At 36.4% G+C, this 20,970-nt stretch overlaps 1 protein-coding gene across 5 annotated transcripts; it reads right to left on the bottom strand.

The window, feature by feature from the left end:
- Window positions 1-3,640: 3,640 nt before the first annotated feature.
- Window positions 3,641-20,348, bottom strand: THAP9 (THAP domain containing 9). Of its 5 annotated transcripts, none has more exons than XM_036906390.2 (6): window positions 20,211-20,348; window positions 18,502-18,584; window positions 15,808-16,003; window positions 14,118-14,421; window positions 12,042-12,192; window positions 3,641-7,178 (listed from the first exon to the last, which is right to left on the bottom strand). In XM_036906390.2, exons 2-6 carry the CDS (start codon window positions 18,510-18,512, stop codon window positions 5,201-5,203), a joined length of 2,640 nt encoding a protein of 879 aa, XP_036762285.2. In that variant the 5' UTR covers window positions 18,513-18,584; window positions 20,211-20,348; the 3' UTR covers window positions 3,641-5,200. The 5 variants fall into 5 exon arrangements, with proteins under 5 accessions (XP_036762285.2, XP_057358381.1, XP_036762286.2 ...); XM_057502398.1 differs by lacking the exon at window positions 18,502-18,584 and having other exon boundaries at window positions 14,118-14,294; window positions 14,397-14,421; window positions 20,211-20,341; XM_036906391.2 differs by having other exon boundaries at window positions 18,502-18,632; window positions 20,211-20,338.
- Window positions 20,349-20,970: the final 622 nt, after the last annotated feature.

Below are 20,970 nucleotides of genomic sequence, written 5' to 3'. Positions count from 1 at the left end.
AAAACCAGCACCCATTTATGGTTAAAAAATAAAAATAAAGTTCTTCAAACTAGGAATTGAAGGGATATTCAATCTGATAAAGAGCACTTACCAAAAAGCCTACTAACATCATATAAATGGTGAGGACTATTTCCCAAGAGGAACAAAGCATTCCTATTCAACATTGTGTTGGAGATTGGTGTACAATACGCAGAGGAAGGTGGGGACAGACTGGAAACAAGACACCTATTTCTGGATGTGACTACGTATCTTTAAAAAAAAAGGCTACTAGAACTAATAAGTAAGTTTAGCAAGGTCAGTATGCAAGACTGTATTTCTACATAGTAGCAATGAATGTTTAGAAACTGAAATTTTTAAATTACCATTTACAGTAGCACCACAAAACATGAAATGTAATAACAGTATGTTCAAGATTTGTATGTGAAATGTAGAAAATACTGTACCTTTGATTGGAACATTCAATATTATTAATATGTCATTTCTTCCCAATCTTATCTATATATTGAACATAATTCCATTCAAAATCCCAGCAGGAATTTTATAAAAATCAACAAGCTGATTATAAAGTTTATATGGAAAGGTACAAGTAGGAGGTCCAGACATTTCTAAAAAAGAACAAAGTTTGAGGGCTCCCACTTGACTTAAAGACTTACATAAGGCTAATCAAGACAGTGGGGTATTGGTAAAATGTTAGGTCTATGGATCAGTGGAACAGAAGAGAGCCCAGAAATATATGTATAGGCAGTTTTTGACATGAATTCAAAAGTAATTCACTGGAGAAAGAAGTCTTTTTAACAAATGGTGCTGGGATATCCATATGAAAAAATAGGAACCTCAACTTATACCACACACCAAGATTAGCTGAAAAATGGATCATCACTTAAACATTAAAATCTAAACTTAAAAATATCTACAAGAAAACCTAAGACAAATATTTGTGGTCTTGGATTAGGAAAAGATTTATTAGATATGAAACTAAGTAAAATCCCTAAATGCCCTTCCCCAGTCAAGGAAAACAAAAGCAAAAATAAGTGCGGCTACATCAAACTAAAAAGCTCTGCACAGCAAAGGAAACCAACAAAACAAAAAGGCAACCTACTGAATGGAAGAAGATATTTGCAAGTGATATAACCAATAAGGGATATATCCAATTGGATATATCCAATAAAAGTGTTTATCCAAAACAAAAAACTCATACAACTCAACTCCATAAAAACAATCCAATTAAAAAATGGGCAGAGGACTTGAATAGACATTTTTTCAAAGAAGACAAAGACTGCCAACAGACATGAAAAAGATGCTCAAACACCACTAATGAGAGAAATGCAAATCAAAACCACAATGAGATAATCACCTCACACAAGTCAGAATGGCTAGTATCAAAAAGATGAGAAGTAATTAAGTGATGACAAGAATGTGGAGAAAAGGGGAACACCTGTACACCCTTAGTGGGAATGTAAAATGATTCAGCCACTATGGAAAACAGTATGGAGGTTCCTCAAAAAATTAAAAATTGAAATGTCATACTGCTGAGTAATTCCACCTCTGGGAAGGTTACCCAAAGAAAAAACACTAATTCAAAAAGATATATGCCCCCCTATGTTTATTACAGCATTATTTACAATAGCTAAGATATAGAAGCAACCTAAGTGTCCATCAACAGATGAATGGATAAAGATGTAATTCATATATACAATGGAATATTGCTGAGGCTTACAAAATAAATCCTACCATTTGCAACAACATGGATGGACCTAGGGGGAATTATGCTAAGTGATGTAAGACACATACTGTATGATTTCACTTATATGTGGAATCTAAAAAAATAAAACAGAAATAGACTCAAATACAGAGAACAAACTGGTAGTTGCCACAGGGGTTAAGAGACGGGATGGGTAAAATAGGTGGAGATAAAAAGGAGATAAAATTCCAATTATTTTCAAGTAAGTCATTGGGATGAAATATACAGCCAATAGCATTGTAATACTGTATGGCAGATGGTAACTACACTTATACTTATGGTGAGCATTTCATAAAGCATGTAAGTATTGAGTCACTATGTTGTACACCAGACTTCAGTAAAAAACTTTTAGAAATATATTTTAAGTATGATCCTAAAAAAAATTATGAAAATTAATAATGTCTGCTCTTCATAACACTATAAGAAAGTGAAAAGCCAGACTGGGAGGAAATACTTACAAAATACTCTGATAATGTATTTATGTCCAGAATATTTAATTACACTAAAAAAAAAAAACTTTCCAAAATATGGGCAAAAGATTTAAACATTTCACCTAAGATTATGTGGATGGCAAATAAGCCTATGGAAAGATGCTTAGCATCACTGGGCATTAAGAAAATGGAAATGAAAGCCACAGTGAAATAGTACTGCACACTTACTAGAATGGCACACATAATTCAAAACAAAACCCTGACAATACCAAGTACTGGGGAAGCAAAGTAACTATGACTTTCATACATTCCTGATTGGAATGTAGGGTGGTACAGTCACTTCACAAAAACAGTTCTGGTAGCTTGCTACAAAGCAAAACATATACTTACCATATGACCCATTGTTGAATACAGCACATTTTTACTTATCCTTCATCAGTTGGACATTGAAGCTTTTTCACTTGGCTATTTTAATGCTGCTATGAAATTTGTGTATGTCTTTATGTGGACATGTTTTCATTTCTCTTTGAGTATATATCTTAGAATTGCTGGGTCATATGGTATCCCTACATTAAAACTTATGAAGAACTGCTAAGCTGTTTTCCAAAGTGCATCCCCACCAAGAGCATATGAATGTTTCAGTTTGTCTGTGTTCTTGGCAACACTTGTGATTATCTGTCCTTTTTATTATAGCCATTCTAGTGGGTATGAAGTGATATCTCATTGTGGTTTTGATTTGCAGTTCCCAGATGGCTAATGATGTTAGCATATTATTCATGTATTTATAGGCCATTTGTATATTTCCTTTGAGGAATGTCTATTCATACTCTTTACCCTTTAAAAAAAATTGGGTTATTTGCCCTTTACTATAGAGTTATAGGAATTCTTTATATATTCTAGGTATGGCCTTTATCAGATATATGATTTGCAAAAATCTTCCCCCATTCTATGGGTTGTCTCACTTTCTTGATAGTGTCCTTTGAAGCATAGTTTTTAATTTTGGTTAAGTCCAGTTTATTTTGTTACTTGTGTTTTGGGTGTCCTATTTAAGACACTAACACCTAATCCATGTCTTAAAGGTTTGCTGTTTTCTTTCAAGAGTTTTATGATTTTACTCCTTACATTTAGGTTTTTGACCCACTTACATTTAATACATTTGCATGTGGATATCCAGTTGCTGAAAAACAGGAAGGATACATTTCTGAAGGGAATGCTTGTTTTCTCTGGAGAAAAAAAGAACAGAAATGCTGAGTAGAAATTCTAAACTAAATTACCCTAATCAAATATAAACTAATAATCTATTTTAAAATGTCACTGTAAAGCATATTATAGGAAGTAAGGCTGATTATCACACTCGAAACACTCTCACCAGGGCTAGAGCAGTTAACTGTGCTAAAGGCAGTATGAGATACTCTTATCTTCAATGTTTGTCCAATTTAGCATTTAAGAAAATAATGCAAAACACAGATTTCTTAAAATATGGAATATATTAGAATAAATTAGTCAAATGTCACAGCAAAGAATATAAGATGCTATAGGTATAAACCTAGCTCTAAGATCAGGACAAAACTTGGATTTATATAAGCAATAAGTTAAAGGTGATAATTTACAAACAGGCTTCTTTTAAATAAGATTTATCCTGGTGTGTCTAAACTCATTCTATTGCAAAAAAAACCCAGAATATTCAGACTTTTCAGCAATAGCTCTTGTATAAAATAGCACAATTCTGGTCATATTTCAAAACTTGAATCTTTGAGGTAGAACAAACATATCAAAATATACTATTTCAATTAATTAAACTTAACTTTTACCTAGTTGTTAATCTTTTGCAATTGAAATTTTCATATTAAGATTAGCTGTACTTTGTGAACATTTTCTCCATGACAAAGAGAGTAGATGTTTTACATACACACGTGAATAATGTGCTTATTTCTTTTGTCCATTAAAATACTCTCCATTTGTGAAAGTACATACACCTGTATGTTTTTCTATTTATCTTTTCAAATCTGGGTGTGAAAGAATGGAGAAAATTTACCTTGCTTTCCATGTTCAGATTAAGCTTCTCAATTTCTGAAAAACCTGATTATATAATTAAGACAAGTATTTTTATACCAGGTCTCAATTAGACCATCTTTCTCCAACTTAATAATCACATGCCATGAAATTCCATTATTCATGCCACACTGGAAATGTTTCATTAATTTAGCCTCCTTGCAAATACAAGTAGACTTCAGAAGGAGCAAAAGTTGAAATAAAGGCTTCTCCTTATGCTCTGATGAGCAGTGGGCTCTTCCACAGGCGTCAAGGAAGTATCCACTCTATTATCCAAAAGGAGTATTATGCAGTCCAAGGATAAAGGATTGTGGAGATTACATCACCTACACACTTCCCATACTACTGACCAGGTTTGTGCTATAGACCCAACTTGGCTGCAGCACAAAGAACCATCTCACGGCTCATGTGTTTACCTTCTGCTTGATAAAACCTCAGTACTTCTATTTTAGGGTACCCTGGCAAAAAAGGGTTTTTTTATTTATTTGAATTTAGCCTAATTTTCAAACCACACCTTAGTTGTCACATGGAAGTAAAAATTACATTCAAGCTTTCATAGGTATTTGTTGACATTCCTAAGAGCTATAACCCAAAGCTTTTTAGAGAATGTAGTCTATCAATAAAAGGAGTCAATGTTTTGGTGACTCTTAGTTGTCGTTACTCTCGTTTTTAAAGTACACAGAACAAGTTAAAAGTATGTCCAGTCACATTACTCAGTCTTACAGTAGTAAATTCAAAGGCAGCATCTGTTAGCTAGTCTGCTCCTGACTTACTGCTTTCTACATTTTAAGTAACTCTGAAATGCTGTAGACCATACCAAAGTATGAGATTTTATAATATGCATAATTAGAAATTCTAGTAAGTTGGAACTGCAAGCTTGTCCACTGTGCAAAATGGTCAATTTATAAAATATTGTAAGTTGAACCTTATAATAAATGTTGACCATTAATAAAAATTTTAATGTATTTTAGGCCCCTCATTTGAACGGATATCCATCATTACTTAGCAAATGCCTGAACTTACTGGTATTAGCAAAACTTGAACATCTGAAATCCTGTAAAGATGACCTGGGGCCCCTTGATGAAGTTTTCATTTCAGTTCTTTCTGAATGGTGTTTTAAAAGGTACTGAGCTACATCTTTAGCTCTAATCTTTAAGAAACAGATTATTATATCTTTTAGTAACTTTACAAAGTGATTGATGGCATACACTTCTCCATCAAAGATATGCTCATCTAAATCTATGAAAAGATAAATATGCCCACAAAGCTCACGCAGTATTTTCTGTTGAAGATACAATTCCCTCTGTTTAGGAAGTAGTTCATAAACTGCCATTCTTGAATGGGTTCTTAAAACTCGCTCACAGATATTTATGACTCGACATAGGCTTTCTGAAGGGAAATGTAAACCATTCTTCTTCTTAACACATAACAGTGACCCAATTTTAGAGGCTCTGAGATCCGATGCATACAGTGCACTGATGCAGTCCTCACAAGTCAGGAGAGCTGATAACTTATTTGCAATATAACCAGCACAGCAGTTGAGATTTCGCATATGATCTGACAGGTCTAGTAATGCCTCACTTAGTGAACAATTAGACCAGTCTTGGCAAAAATCCTCTTTATGAAAAAGCGTCTTTATAATGCTGACATCATACTGACGCTGAACTGTTCGAAGGGCCAAGTCTGTCCTCCGAGCAATTGAAATGTCAAGGATGCTTACTTCACTAAGAAAAGTTTCGTCTTGTAATCTGTACCTGGTCTCCAAATTATGGTAAGCTTTCTGGAATGCCAGGCAGGTAGGGTTAGAACTGTTTACTAATACCTGTCTAAGCAACCTTAGGAATAATTCCAGATGATCTTGACTGAATTTGTAAGTCAGAAGATAGGGAAAAGGCAAGACCTTTGGGAAAACATAATTTTGGTAGAGCCATTTTAAGCTCTCAGCATTAAGCAAAAATCCCAGGAATCCTAGTTTTCGTTTACCTTTAATTATTTGATTATTGCTAGTGTCAGATAATGTAACAAAAATAGTCTTGGCTTCAATTAACACACGATTAATTTTACTGAAAGTTTCAGGCAATAGAGGTCCTTTAAGTCCCTTTCCATAACAATTTCTACTATTAAAAACATCAAACAGATTGTTGATTAAGCGTAAAAAGTGGATGGTACCAATACAGTTTTGAAAAGGAGGCAAGCCTAATGATAGCAAACATTCTAACGCGCTGGCCACGCTCTCACTGAAGAGCTGGGCAGCAAAATTCATTTTCAGTACGTGGTTCTTCAAATTTGCAAGTTTTCTTGGGATTCTTTCCATATTTGCTAATTCCTGTTCCTCTAGTGCTACTAATTCCACAAGGTGCTGCCAGTGAGCTGTGCCATTAATAAACTGAATGCTTTGAAAATTCTGAAATGCATTTCTTATTAATCTGAGCAAGTGGCAGGAATCAAAGAAGTATGCAATCTGTTGACTAGAAGATGAAGGATGCTGAAATGTACACTTCATGTTGTCTCCGTCAATATGTATCCCCAATGCTTTTGCCATCTGAACACTATGAGCTGTAGCATCAGACGTAACGGCCAGAACAGTGATCCCTATGTCACTTAGTTTGCCAATAGTAAGACGGAGCAGTTGAGCTTGCAAATATCCAGATGCCCTGTTTACAAAAAAATAACCCAGAGGCGTTCGCCAATGACCAGAAACACCCACTGCCATTAACAAAATAGTTTCTGAGGCGAGAGGCATTTCATCAGCATCAAGTTTGCCAAGACCAAAGTCCATAAATCCTTGCAAATGGTGACTGCTGGGGTCCCACTGAAGTTGCTCCTTGAGAGAGATGCCTTTTATTATCAATGAACAGTATTGATAGAGCTGGTCTCCATTCTCTACTCTTTGTTGAAGAAAAGAAAAAATGTTGCTGTTGAAACCTGGACTGGGTTTGCATTTGGATAACCATCTGGAAAATACGAGAAATGAAATGTAAAACTTGAATGAAGAAATAAAGGGAAAATATCTTAAATGGTATGAAAGTAGCCTCAAGTCCCTACAGAAATAAAGCCAAGTAGTCAAGTTCTATATTTTCAAGCATATAGTTACTGTAAAATAGTAAGATAATAGAGGAAGTTAGAAATGCATAGTATTTTAAGGTGCAAACATACCACAAATTGACCTTTAATTTCTCATATACTTCTTAAAAAAGTATACATACCAGTTACCCTGTTTTAATTGATGTGCTTATAAATTAGAAATTACATCATAAACCAGTCTTACCTGTAAATTCACTAAAATGAGATAACTACTGAAGGGGAAGGAAACTATGAGAACATCTAGCACCTCAACCCCATTGTGTGTAGATCAGGAAACTGCAACAGAGGGAGAAGCCAAGCTGCTTGCCCTTACCGTGCTGCCAGGTAAGCCTAAATGTGAAGCCCAGCGTTCCTGGGGTCCCTTAAGTGCTTTTCTCACAGCTCCTTACAGTCTCAAAATTAGGCCCTTTGGTACAATTAAGGGGTCTTAAGGAGTCTACATCTGTTTGCCCCTAGCTACTACTTTAGGAGTTCATGTATAGTATCCCTGCCCTCCCCAGACTGTATTTATTCTTTCCTGTTACTGTCAGTGTCCATCTTCAGAATTCTTTTCACTCAGTGCTTATTCACTCTTTCTAAATGTTGTAATCAGGAAAGGAAACAGTCAAGTTTAGTAATTACCTAGATAAGACTAAACGGAGTATGAGATGGAAACTGAGGTTATTTATCTTAACTTTTCTAACACAAATGACTTTTTTGGGGTTAAATATCTGATTTGGGGGCTATATTCGAGGTTGCCAAAACTTCCTCCTGGACACTTGACCTCTGTTTGAGATTTTAATGTACCTCCCTAAGTATTTCAAGATAGGACTTTTGAAATTTTTTGTTGCAACCTGGAAATTTCATAAACAGAATTTACCCTTACTACATGTCATGCACTTTTTTATATATATGCACATACACATATACATATATGTGTATGTATAATTAATGCCAACTATGAACCATTAAATTGATTTCAAGAGGCACTGATGGGTTTGAAAAGCACAGTTACAGAATGCAAAAGACACACTTTGACTATCAGTAGCTTATGACCTATTGAGGAGACTAAAGTATTCATCAGTTGTTTATATTTTAAATTCAGACAAAATAGTAACACAATGAGAAAACAGTACAGTGACTTTCTACAAGGGTGCTACTACAGCTTTGCAAATGTGTCAGCAAAGTTTGTTTAGAACTTTCTTTTGTATCAGGATTCGAAAATGAATACCAAAGATACTGTTGCATATGCACTGAGTAATGAAAATACTTAATGCCTCTATGTAAACGTTTTTATTTTAAATAGGTTTTAAAAAGCTTATGTCTCTATGTAAACATTTTTATTTTAATTAGGTTTTTAGAAACTTATGTTCTTTGATCTTGATTTTTAAATGGAAATCTAAATGGCATCTTAATGTCCACAGCTACTAGGATGATATCTTGAACATCAGGGAGAAAGATAAGAAGACTTGTTGATTTATTTTTAAAAGTTTTTGTAACTGAGAGTAGAAATACCCAAACCCAATTAGTGAGTTAGAACTCTAGGGAAGCAACTGATTTCTCTCCTAAACCTTTATTCCCCTCAAGATGAAAAATATATTTTTTTATTATAAAAAAATGACAAATTCATTTTTTAAAGCAAAACAATATAGAAAGTGCAAAAAAGAAAGTAAAAATCACTCTTAGTCCTCAAGGATATTCTCCCAGATCTCTTTATGTATACACACATATAATTTTAAAAAATTATACTCAATCTATTTACTTAATAGTAAAGTTACTTATTTTTACATGTCCTTAACTATTGACGCATTTTAAATGTATATACAATATACCAGAGTTTGATTAAACTGAATAATTTAACCAACCTGTATTGAAGTACATTTAGGTTGTTTCCATTTTTTTTTTGACAATGTAAATAGCACCACAAAGTGTGTTTGTGTACACACAAACACATACACTCTGCCTGGGAGAAACGTAGTCCTGAAGAGCTATAATGCCACTCCTTGAGTGTTTTTTTTTTAAGACTATTAGCTCCTTCCACTGTCTTGTTTACTAATTTACTACACTGCAATGAATTCAAAAATAAAAAATTTGAAACAGAGAAAATCTACTAAGATCATACTACATATATTAATATCGTAAAAAGGAAGGCTGAGGATGTTATGACATCATTTCAAAGGATTTGTGAAAACAAGCTACCTTAAAGACCCAAAGAACTAGAATTATAAGCAGCAAGGCACTGGAAAGATTCTGGACTTCAAGAATTCAAGGGAAAACTGAAAAAGGATCCAACATTAGTACAGAGAAAATAAGACAGGCAGCTAAGAATTAGAGAAAGATACAATAATTAAAAATTGATAAAGTACCTAACTGAACCAAAGGTTTTTAAAAATCTAAGACTGGCTTGGTTTGTCATCATCTAATGTTACCATGTAATTGTTCTCCATCAACATGGAGGGAGAAAACAATGATTCACATTTTCTCCTTTCTCCCTAAACTTCTAAATTCCTCCTTCCCCAACTCTCAGCTATTATGTCACTCAGAAAACTGAAGCAATCTAATAAAAACTCATTTTCCTACCATCAAATCTATTAACCTACTGAATCTGTATCTCTACCTTCCTGTTTCAATGAATGAATGAAGGCCAGACCTCTTTCCACAGTAGTGTTAGATGTTATCCTCCTCATTATCTTTTCTCTTGTGCATCACCAATTTTCTTCTAGCTCATTCCCATGAGCATGCAAATATGCTGGAATATCTGCCATCTCTACAAACACCCTTCCCTCTATGTTCTCTGCAACCTGCAGACCCATTTTTCTGCTTCCTATGTAGCAGAATTCCTTGAAAGAGCCCATGACCATTCTCTGTTTCTTAGCCTTCCAGCCTCTCTCAGTCCCACTTTAGCCAGGCTTACCTCCCTACCACTCCACTGCAACCGCTTTTGTTTAGGTCACCAGTTACCTCCAGCCTGCAAAATTCAATGATCAATTCCCTGTCCTTACCTTACTTGATTTCCCAGCATCATTTGCCATAGTGGACTTCTATCTCCTTGAAATACTTTCTACACTTGGCTTCCAGGCTATCACAGTCTCCTGGTTTTCCTCCTGCCTCACCAGCCACTCCTGATCAATAAATATTTATTGAATAAATGAATATTAAATATAATAATTATAGATATATAATAATTGAGATGTTTAAAACAGATTTAACTTTTTAAATGGGAAAATAAATGGAAATATAATCAAATATGTGCTACTCTGTAAACATCAACTTGAGGTCCATTCCATTTGTTTAAAATCCTAAATGACCATTCAGTAATTCTTTCATTCCACAAATATTTATCAATGGACCACTGTGTACCAGACACTGTGCCAACAACAAGGGGTAGGAATATAGGGTTGGGGCAGATAAAGAACCAGACACAGTCTTTATACTTGAGCAGCTCAGAGCTGAGTGAGGAGGACAGTGTACTGAGATTCAGTTCTGTATTGTGTGTGAGAAGAGAGCTTAATCCAGAATTGGTGGAAGAACAGGAGGCCTGGATTCTGAAAGAATATGGTATCTAATTTGAGCCTGAACAGTGAGGAGTAATCACCAGGACTAACAGACAGGGAGAAAGGGCATTTCAGGCAGATGGAATAGTAAGTCCAGGAGGCAAGAAGAAGCAAGGAACACCTTACATGGGGAGCATGGAATTAGAGAGCACAGGGAGGGAGGCAAGAGATAACCTCAGAGCCCTGCAGAGGCTGCACAGAGGGAGGCTCATTAAAGCCAGTGGAAGGACTTGACCTTTAGTTTGCATAAAAGGGAGGATGATGCAACAGGAAGTGACTATTATGGGTTGAATTGTGTCCCTCAAAGAAGATATATTGGAGTCCTACTCCCCAGTACCTCATAATGAGACCTTACTTACAGATAGGGTCTTCACAAAAATACTCAAGTTAAAATGAGGTCATTAAGGTAACCCTAATCCAACATGACAAATATACTCATAAAAAGGGGGAACATGGGCACAGAAACACACATGCATAATGGAAGACATGAGGAGACACAGGAAGACCACTGTTTTTAAGCTAATCAGGAGAGAGGCCTGGAGCAGACCCTTCCCTCACAGCCTTCCGAAGAAACTAGCCCTGCTGACACCTTGATTTTGGACTTCTAGCCTCCAGACTCTGAGGTAATAAATTTCTGTTGTTTAAGATAGGTGAATAAATAGGCAGATAGATAAGAAAGTAAATAAAAGAGTCTGTAAAACTAATTAAAAAAACAGTAAAAAATGAGTACTAAATTCTAAGACATTACTATAAAGTCATTGTGTTATCTGCTTTACACTGTAAGAATTATAAACATATCTATGTATTTGACCACAAATCTGACAAAATTATTTATAAAAACCTGGTCCCTGGACCACCTGCGTCAGTTAACAGTACTTACCAAAAAATGCAGATTTTTGTGCTTTACCTCTAACCATCAGTTTTAATATCTGACTGTCCTACTACTGAAGTATATTAGAAATTCCAGTATTTCAAGATTTGAAGTTTATCACCCAATACCTCTTAACTATTTGAAAGATGCAAAATATTTATCAGACCAAGTATCTTCATTTTGTTGGCGAAAATACCACTGTTGTGATAACGTGCAATTTGCACCTAGAAGTTTTTTAAAAGAGAAAATGGACATAATAAATGAGTACGAACACTAATAATATAAGAGAATAAAATATTTGTTTAACATCTAAAAAGTAACTCACTTACGTCCTGAGGATGGAAGAATGAGGCAGTTTAAGAATCTTTCTTACGTAATCATAGACTTTGCTACTGCACAAGTAGAGTGTGCATGCAAACTGTTTCATTTCTGTGGAGTACTCAGCTGTTTCTCTCCAGTTATACAGCTCCCATTTAAAATCTGTTAAAAATAAATTTATCCTTTGTGATAATGTGTACAGCATGCTAACTGCTTAGTAAATATTTTGATTAATCATATTAGCTAAAAATTGACAGAGCACTAATAATGTTTCTGAAATCGTTCTAAACACTTTATATATATATATTAAATTATTTCAACCCCATTTAAAAAAAAGAAAAAAGAATGTGTACAGTAACACTTTCAGTTATAGATCATAATGAGCATTTGTATATAAAATGCACTGGGCATCAAAATTCAAGTATAAATACAACCACACTTTAACTGAGCTTGTTCAGAGGTTAATACCCAATCTTAGAGCCTTTTGATCAACTTATCTTATTCATCTTGGATCATTCACTAGAAAGGAGAAAAAATGTTTCAACTTGAATCACTTCTGTGATAGTTCGTAAGAAATATATATTTGGTGATTCAGATATCCAAAATATATTTCTCAGATATATTTGGTCTTTATCCACAGGTCCTGAAAAAGCTTCAGAGACATAAAGGAAAAAGGGTATCTTGTTATGTTAATGAGGAGGCTGGGACCTCACTCAAGGGTAGGGGCTGGTTGCCAGGGAAACCAACAAATGACTAGAGAGTGGGAACTTTCAGCCCCCATCCTCCAGCCAACCCCTGGGAGGGGAGAGGGAAGGGGGATTGGAGGTTTAATCAGCCAACTACCAATAACTTAAGCAATCCTGACTATGTGACGAAGCACTCACAAAAACCCTTGAGAAAAGCATTTTGCTCTCTTTTTGGCATCCTGCTTCCCTGGTGGAGAGAGATTAACTTCCATGCTTGGTGAACTAGAACGCTTCCACATGCAACCCAGCCAGGCCCCACGCTAGGCCCCAAGCTCCGTAAGGATATAAGTTACTTTACTTGGGATCTTGCCCTATGTATCTCTTCATCTGGCTATTAACTTGTATCCTTTACTAAATCGGAAAATATAAGTGTTTTCCTGAGTTATATGAGCCATTCTAGCAAATTAACTGAACCTAAGCAGGAGGTCCTGGGTTCCTCCAATCTGTAGCCAGTTGGTCAGAAGCACAGGTAACAGCCTGGGGCTCTTGACTGGCCCCTGGAATGGGGGTGGATGTGGGGATGGAAGTCAATCTTGTGTGACTGAGCCCTTAACCTGAAGAACCTGGTGCTGTTTTCAGGCAGACAGTGTCGAATTCTTGGACACCTGCTGGTATTCAAGAATTGCTTAGTGTCATGTGTGGGAACACACACACACATGAACTGGGTCCAGGAACCTGAATGGAACTTCTGTTTCCCTTTTGGAAAAACACAAAATATTTTCCTTTTTTGGAAATAACCACTCTTTTCTTCAAACAGGAATGCTTCTTTGTTACCAGAATGTAATTCCAAATCTCTGCTGCTTTCATCAGAGTAAGTTGGCAATTCTTTTTTGGCCCCTCTTCAAATATCCTGGTTCACAAAGAAGACTAGGTAGTCTTCCAATGAACATCTATCTATAGTATATTTTAGAAAAAAATTTGGAGACATACAATTTTCAAACAGAAAGGGATTTTCTATATTATCAAGTTCAACTCCACTGCAAAAAGACTTTAGTGATAAATTATGTAGCAGTTAAAATTGTTTATACACAATATACAGTAAAATGGGTAAGTGCTATAATAAAAAGTGGAAAGTACAATGCAGGGTATAAACCATATGATCTCATATCTGCATAGTATGATTATGTGATATTTTATCATTTATATATTTCTTTGCTTTTCCTATAAAACATTTTAAAATTGGAAAACAAAAGGATCTTGGCAATTTTCATTCTTGCTTATTCTGAGACTTTTAACTTTTCAGCTAAAAGCACACTTCATAAGCAACAGCAAAGTAAGTAATAATATTTCAGAAAAATTAAGAGCTATTTTATAAATATTACAGGCCACTGGGGAACATACCTGAAAACTGTGCTCGTAGCAGACACTCTGTTTCTTCAGAAAGTAGTTTCTCTTCTACAAGCGCATCAATTAACCGTAAGCCCTTTCTCTTCTTGATCATCCTGTAGTTTTTTACAGAAACAAGTCTTTTTTTGGACACTTGTAGCATCTGTTGCACCTCAGCCAGTTTCTCTGCACCTATAGTCAAAGGTCTCTTTAAACTGTAGTTATGGTCCTCAGTAGCAAACTCTGGAGAATTATCAGGAAGTGGCTGTTTTAGGATTTTCTGTCTAGCTTTACCTTTAAGATGTACACCTTGAAGAACCTATGACAGAAATACAAGATTATTTTAGGAATTATTACACAGAAGATTAAGTATAAAAATACCACTGAATGCAAAGTACTCACCTGGTTGCTGTTTATAGAGTTAATTATAAAGGAAAACGTCATAAATTGCTGATTTTTTCAAATGTATAGGCTATAGGATCATGTAAATGTTTTTTTTTTTGGTATTTTTTCATCTATACTGAAATAGCAACATGACGCTGAAAGTTTCTGAAATGATTATAGTTCCTAGAGAAAGGTGGACAGTGAGTTCTGAGTAGCAATAACATGGTTTAATGGAGAGGACAGAGAAGTTATTTGCACAAAAAAGACAAGCAGAGTGGACAGAGCATGGGCTTTAGAATTAAAGACTGACCCGGGTTTGAATCCCAGCTCCTTCATTTCTTAGCTGACACTTAACTTCTACAATCTCTCATCTCCTCATTTGTAAAATGTGGATAATAGTACAGAGTTGATTTGGGACTACAATAAGATAATTTATGTAAATCTCCTAGTACAATGCCTGGACCACTGTGGGTCTCAATAAATAGTAACTATTATTGATTTTACACAAAAGCAAATCAGTTTATCACAAAGTAAATGGGTAAGTATATGTGATGCGAAAAAGAAGTCAGAGCAGTTAGAACTACACTAGTCAATAGGAAGCTCTTGGAACTTTGGATTCAACATCAACTATATCCTGACTAGAATGAGACTAAAAGCAGACTTCAACGAGTAAGAGGAAAATAAGAGTAGTATCAGGAGAGAACAGGTAGGTAATTACTGCAAACTGTGCAGTGACTACCCATTTACACAAGTGTGGCTAAGAGGTAAAAGGATAAAATAAAAACAGTCAAAAGAAACATAAGAATGTAACACCAACACTGGAGACTCATAGAAAGTCTTCTATTTTCCATATATACCTCTTTCTATATTAATGCTAATAATTAGGTACATTTTTAGTCAAAATTAATACATTTTTGGGAAAAAAGGAGTATATAATTTTGAAATATTGTGAAAATGTCTCAGACTTAAACAGAAGTCTGAATTCTTAAGGCTGTTTATATCCACTAGTTGATTTTTGTGATCAGTTTAGTAACCTTTATGTATGTCTAGACATATTTTTTGAATTTATACAACTTATTTTTAAAAAGCTCCAAAGCAGTAGTAATGTTATATAGATTTTAAAAAACAAAAATAATTTTGGTATTTTTTCATCTATACTGAAATAGCAACATGATGTAGCAATAGTACGATTATGTGATATTTTATCTATTACTGGATTTAAGTTTTAGCTTTGTTTTTTTTTAAATCTCTAAGTTCTAGCTATGTGAGCTACCTTGATTTTTAAATGCTGTGAAATTTAATTTATACCTAGATCAAGTACCTTGTATAGAGAAACAGAAGGCACAGCTCCTTTTTTCAGCTTTCTTCTTATGCCATATGACTCAAAGTCACTTTCTTGAAAATGTTTGGAACACAGTATAGCACCTGGTCCTGGGATCCAAATCTTTTTGCTTCTGGGGTCCACACGATTAACAGCCCTGATCCATTTTGAACGCTGTATGGTATCAGTTGGAAATCTGCAGCAATAATATTAAAGTCCATTAACATGAAAATATTAGAGTAATACTACAGTAGTATTACATAACCATTTATTACTTAACTGTTTTATAGAAACATTAAGTCCAGTTAAAATTTAATCTGATTTCATTTTTCAACAGTCTGATTTTTTTTAATCCAAAAGTTCAGTATCTAGGTGGCCTCAGCTGTTTCCATTTTTTGTCTTTACTGCTTACACTTAAGAGAATCTGCTTAAATATTTAATGTGTGTGTCTTTTCCTTTCTTGTGCTAACTTTAAACTATGTCCACAAATGCTTTGGTATTCCCTGTGTCAAGGGTTGGAGCTTAATTCCCCTCCCCTTGGGCGTGGGCTAGAGTTAGGATACTTCTAAGGAACATAAAAAAAGCGGAAGTTACAGTGGGCAGTGAGACTACATGATCTAAGGCACTGAGGCTCCCTCCTTGCTTTACTGAATGGTTTCTCTCTGGGGTAGTTATCTGCCATGTTATGAACAGCCCTATGGAGAGGTCCACTTGGCAAGAAACAGGCCTCTGGCCAAAGGCAGTTTTGAGTGAGCCTTTCTGAAAGTAGACCCTTCAGCTGTAAGCAAGTCTTCAGATGATTGTAGTCTTCTATATTTTGACTGCAGTCTTATGAGACACCCTGTAATACCGAGCTAATTCATTCCTGAATTCCTGACCTTCTGAAATTAGGAGATGTTTCCACTGAATTTTGAGAAAAATTTTTTCAGCAGAAAACAAGTACATTTCCTATACTCAATTCTCCTATTTTGCTTTGAAAGGCACCACTTTTTGCTAGCCTTGAAAATAAAAATTACCCTGTATCCCACTATTTTTCAATCGCAGTCAAATTACTCTACTTACCAATGCGTGAGGAAAAAACTCACGAAATATAAAAAAAACCACAAAACTTTTTCTGCATCCTCTTCTTTGATTTATCTTGGAGCCAGATCTATAGGTAAGTGTATGACTTTTGTGTATTTTAATGTAGGCTTTAAAGCACATAGTTGTTAGCAGCTAAAACTGGTGAAAATTTTAATTTTGTCAGCTGTTAGGAAAATAATATAGCAGTGTGGTAAAACATAATTCTGAGATACTCTGTCATCTTAAGAAAGAACACTGAATTGGAAAACCTATGTTTAAGCCTCAATTATCTTTTATCAGCCACATGGTATTAAATACATTTCTCCATCTTTGAGCCACCTCACAGGGCTGCAGTAAGAGTGCATGAGATACAAATACATTCTAAAGAACTTTATACATGATAAAGTACTACCAAAGTTTGTTCTTTCACATGAACAACCAACTCTACTTTCAGGACTTTCATTTTTTTGTTGCAGGAAGATGATGTTACTTGATCAAGCAACAACGTACAGGGAATTGCTTTTCCAATAAAAGTGAGGCAAATCTATCTTTTCACTGGGTTGTTTCCTTAACTAATAATAGCACATGTTTATGAGGAACCTCTTCCACAGCTTAGGTGTGGTCTTTAACCATGTAAGGACCATCAAAAGTTGGCTGGTTACATTACTAGTCTCATCCTCTGTGGCAGCTTCCCAAGTGAGTACAGCTATCAACTCTCTTAGCTTATGGCATAGCCTGGAGCCCCTGAAGTGGTTACATCAAACCAGTCCCAAACAGCTTTGCTGGTTGGCCCCAAAGTATTAAACAAACATTTCCTATGCACAAAATGACATGAAAAGGATTGGGAAATACTGTCATCTAACCAGCACTACTAAGTTCTGGATAAAATTAAATTGGTAATAAGCAAACTACATTTAAAGCATTTATCTTGTACTATATATGTGTTTTAAAGACTGTTTAGCCTTACAAAAACCTCTGCAAGACAAGTTTTTATCCTTTTACAGAAGATGAAACCAAGACCAGAGCCAAGTATAGCAACCAGTACTCAGTTGAAACTGGAATTCATGTCTCCCTCATCTGAAGCCACCTCTGGCAGAAGAAAAATGCCAAACCAATCATCTTATATACACAGTAACAAACTGGTTTATATTGTAACACAGAATCTGTTTTTCTTTCTCCTATTGATTATGCCTTTTTATACACCACTGGCAACGAGTTACCTTTGGCTCCCTGCACATCAAATATTTTCCAGAAAAGTGGCTAACAAAACCCTTCTATAGTGGTTACCTCTGGGGAAGGGGAGAAAGGATTGAGAGATTATAAGGCAAAAAGTTAACATCTGCTTAATCCTAGTGATGGGTACACCGGTGTTTGTCAAGTTTTACTTTTTGCCTACGAGTGTGTTTGAAATGTTTCATAATTAAAATCTAACAATAGAATTCATTACAGTTGAGGCAAAAACTCTTATAAATTATCATACATATTTACTCTGTTATGAAATAGTTTCTAATCTTTTTACACCAACAGAAAGAAAATGAAATGAAAGTGTCACTTTCAATTTTTAACTAGACCCACTTTCTATTTAGCCATTTATGTTTGACAGAGCACCAATATTCTCCTAAGTTTTCACACCTTTGAGTCATTTTGATTCATGCTTTTCAACCAGAGCCCCTTGTCTTTGTCCTTGCAACTTCTTCAAAACTCTGGTGATGGTTCTGGGGATGATGAGGAAGGCTTCAGAGGAGGTAATATCAGAGCTAAAGCTGAAGTGTCAGCAGGAGTTTGCCATGCAGACAAGTGGCCACTCCAAACAGATGCAAAAACAGAGATATAAAACAACTACTTGGATCCACTGGTTGGTAAAGCATTGAAAAATAAATTAATCAGGAGGCTTGAAAAGAGGTACAGAGGTAGCTGGGAGTGATTACAGATGGGCTGAAGAGGTAGTTAGAAGATAGATTACAAAGAGTTGTGTGCTTATAAGTCTTGAACCCATCCTACAGGTCAGTGGCCACCACAGGAGTATGCACTCACATACTGAGATCTGAAGAAAATATCAGAATTTATTTTTACGATTTTTTGCCCCATCCTTTTTGTCAGTGTTTTATTAGTGCAGTGGTGGTGACAGGTATTGGGCTACAGTAGGTTGAATAGTCAATAGAACTTAGGGAAATAAGTGTACGCTCCTATTCTGAGGAGCCTGGTTATGAAGAAGAGAGTGGTCGGGTAGTTTTGAAGTACACATAGGTTTTAGAGTTTATGTGTCTCAAAATGGTAGCAATGTGAGCATTCTCACTGACATTAGTCAAGCAATCAGTACAGAGAACAGTTTAAAACAGAAAGACTACGGGAGCTAACTGATTAACAAAATCCCACAGAGAAGGGAAAGGACACAGTTGTAACAGTCTAGATGGAGGAGGAATCAGCCCCATTTAAAAAGCAAAACAATGACTACAACATGACTACCATACACAGTTGAAATTCCTTAACCTCATTTTAATTTTTTTGAATAATTTCTCTCCAAGCTGCTTTTCCCACTCCAGAACATTAAATCTGCATTTTCCATCCCTTCACGGTTTCCCATGCTATTCCTATTTAAGTGCTATCCTCAACCCACCCCCGCCTCCCAGTCTAGGTAAGGTTCAAGGACCAACTCAGATACCACCAGTCTCATAAAGTTCTTTTTTATTTTTTCATAAAAATTATGCCAATGGTTTAACTCTCTACATTAAAAAGCTGGTTCGTTTTAAAGTTAATTTCTTTTGTTTGTGAGGATCTGTTTTACCCACTTTTCTACTTCCCACTGTGCCTTGAACATGGATTTGAAAGACCTATATACCAGTCTGGATCGTAGATGTGGGTTCAAATTAAACTGGTCTGAAATCTGCCCCATTCTTGAATCAAATGAAACTTCCCTGCCATGCCAGATCCAGCCAGAATAGGAACGGCTTTGTAGAGTTCAGCTAATAGTACTAACAACTTGCAATTACAGGCAGCACAGGCCTTCAACGGTTCTCCGAAACTACCTTCCCTCTTTCTCGCCTCACGTTTAGTAATAAGACGACCCAAAAGAAGCGGAACGCCTGTGGAGTAATCGCTAAAGGGCTAAGGCAAGCGGCAGGCAATGAGAATCAGCAATTTGGAGGTAAACACCGAAAGAGAAGAGCCGGAAAAACCTTAACTCTCCAAGTTCCCCCGTTCCTGCACCCCCGGCCCACGCTACGCACGTCACGCCACGTCACGTCGACGGCGCGACGCTTTGCCCGGCCCCGTCCCACCCTGGCCTTCTGCCCGGCGGGCAGTGCCGGCACTTCGATGGCTTGGAGGTTGCTCTCACGCACTGGTGAAAAGATAGGCCTCGCTCCCGGCTCAGCACGGTGTCTCGGGTGCTGCAGCCCACTGCCGAGCAACTTCGGGTCATCTTGTTACGTGGGGCTCCACTTTCGGTGTTCCCGGAACAGTATGAATCACGATGAATTTAGCTCCGCCCGTTGACTCGGTGGCTCCGACCTGTATTTGCTGGGAAAGCGGGCTCTTAAGGCGCAGGGTTCTCACCCTTCCTCTCCGAGGATGCTGACGCTTGTTGCCGTGGCCAATCACAAGCCACGTCGTGTCGCAGCATCCAATCGAAAAGTCGAGGCTCATTAAGACGAGCACTCGGGAGCTCCTCCTCCTTTGCTTGAGGGTGGTTTGTAGATTTTGTTGTAACAGACTTGTGCTCCTCTTAGTTCAATCCGATGCCATCGTGCTTCTTGTGATGTCAAGCCTGGGAATGGGAAACGTCGAGGAAGGAGCAAAGCTGAGGCGAATCCTGGAGAACGCAGCTGGGTCTCCGGATGCGAGCTCTGAAAGTGACTGGAGGATAAGACGGGAGGAAGGGATAGGCAGAGATAAACGCAGTGTCCCAGAAATACTGGAGACAAAATTGGGCCCAAAATAAATTATTTGCTGAGAGAAATATCATTTCCTTACATTTTATGTGGTAGTAACTGATGGGAGGATAACCTAGGAGTTGTTGGTATGGTTGGTCACAGTTACGTGACCCCAGAGCGTCTAATAGGGTACGTAGGCATTTTAATTGGACGAACCCTTGCAAAACCT

The sequence above is a fragment of the Manis pentadactyla genome, chromosome 5 (genome assembly GCF_030020395.1).
Source record: "Manis pentadactyla isolate mManPen7 chromosome 5, mManPen7.hap1, whole genome shotgun sequence".
NCBI classification, from domain to species: domain Eukaryota; kingdom Metazoa; phylum Chordata; class Mammalia; order Pholidota; family Manidae; genus Manis; species Manis pentadactyla.
This window is presented reverse-complemented; position numbering and strand designations above follow the sequence as displayed.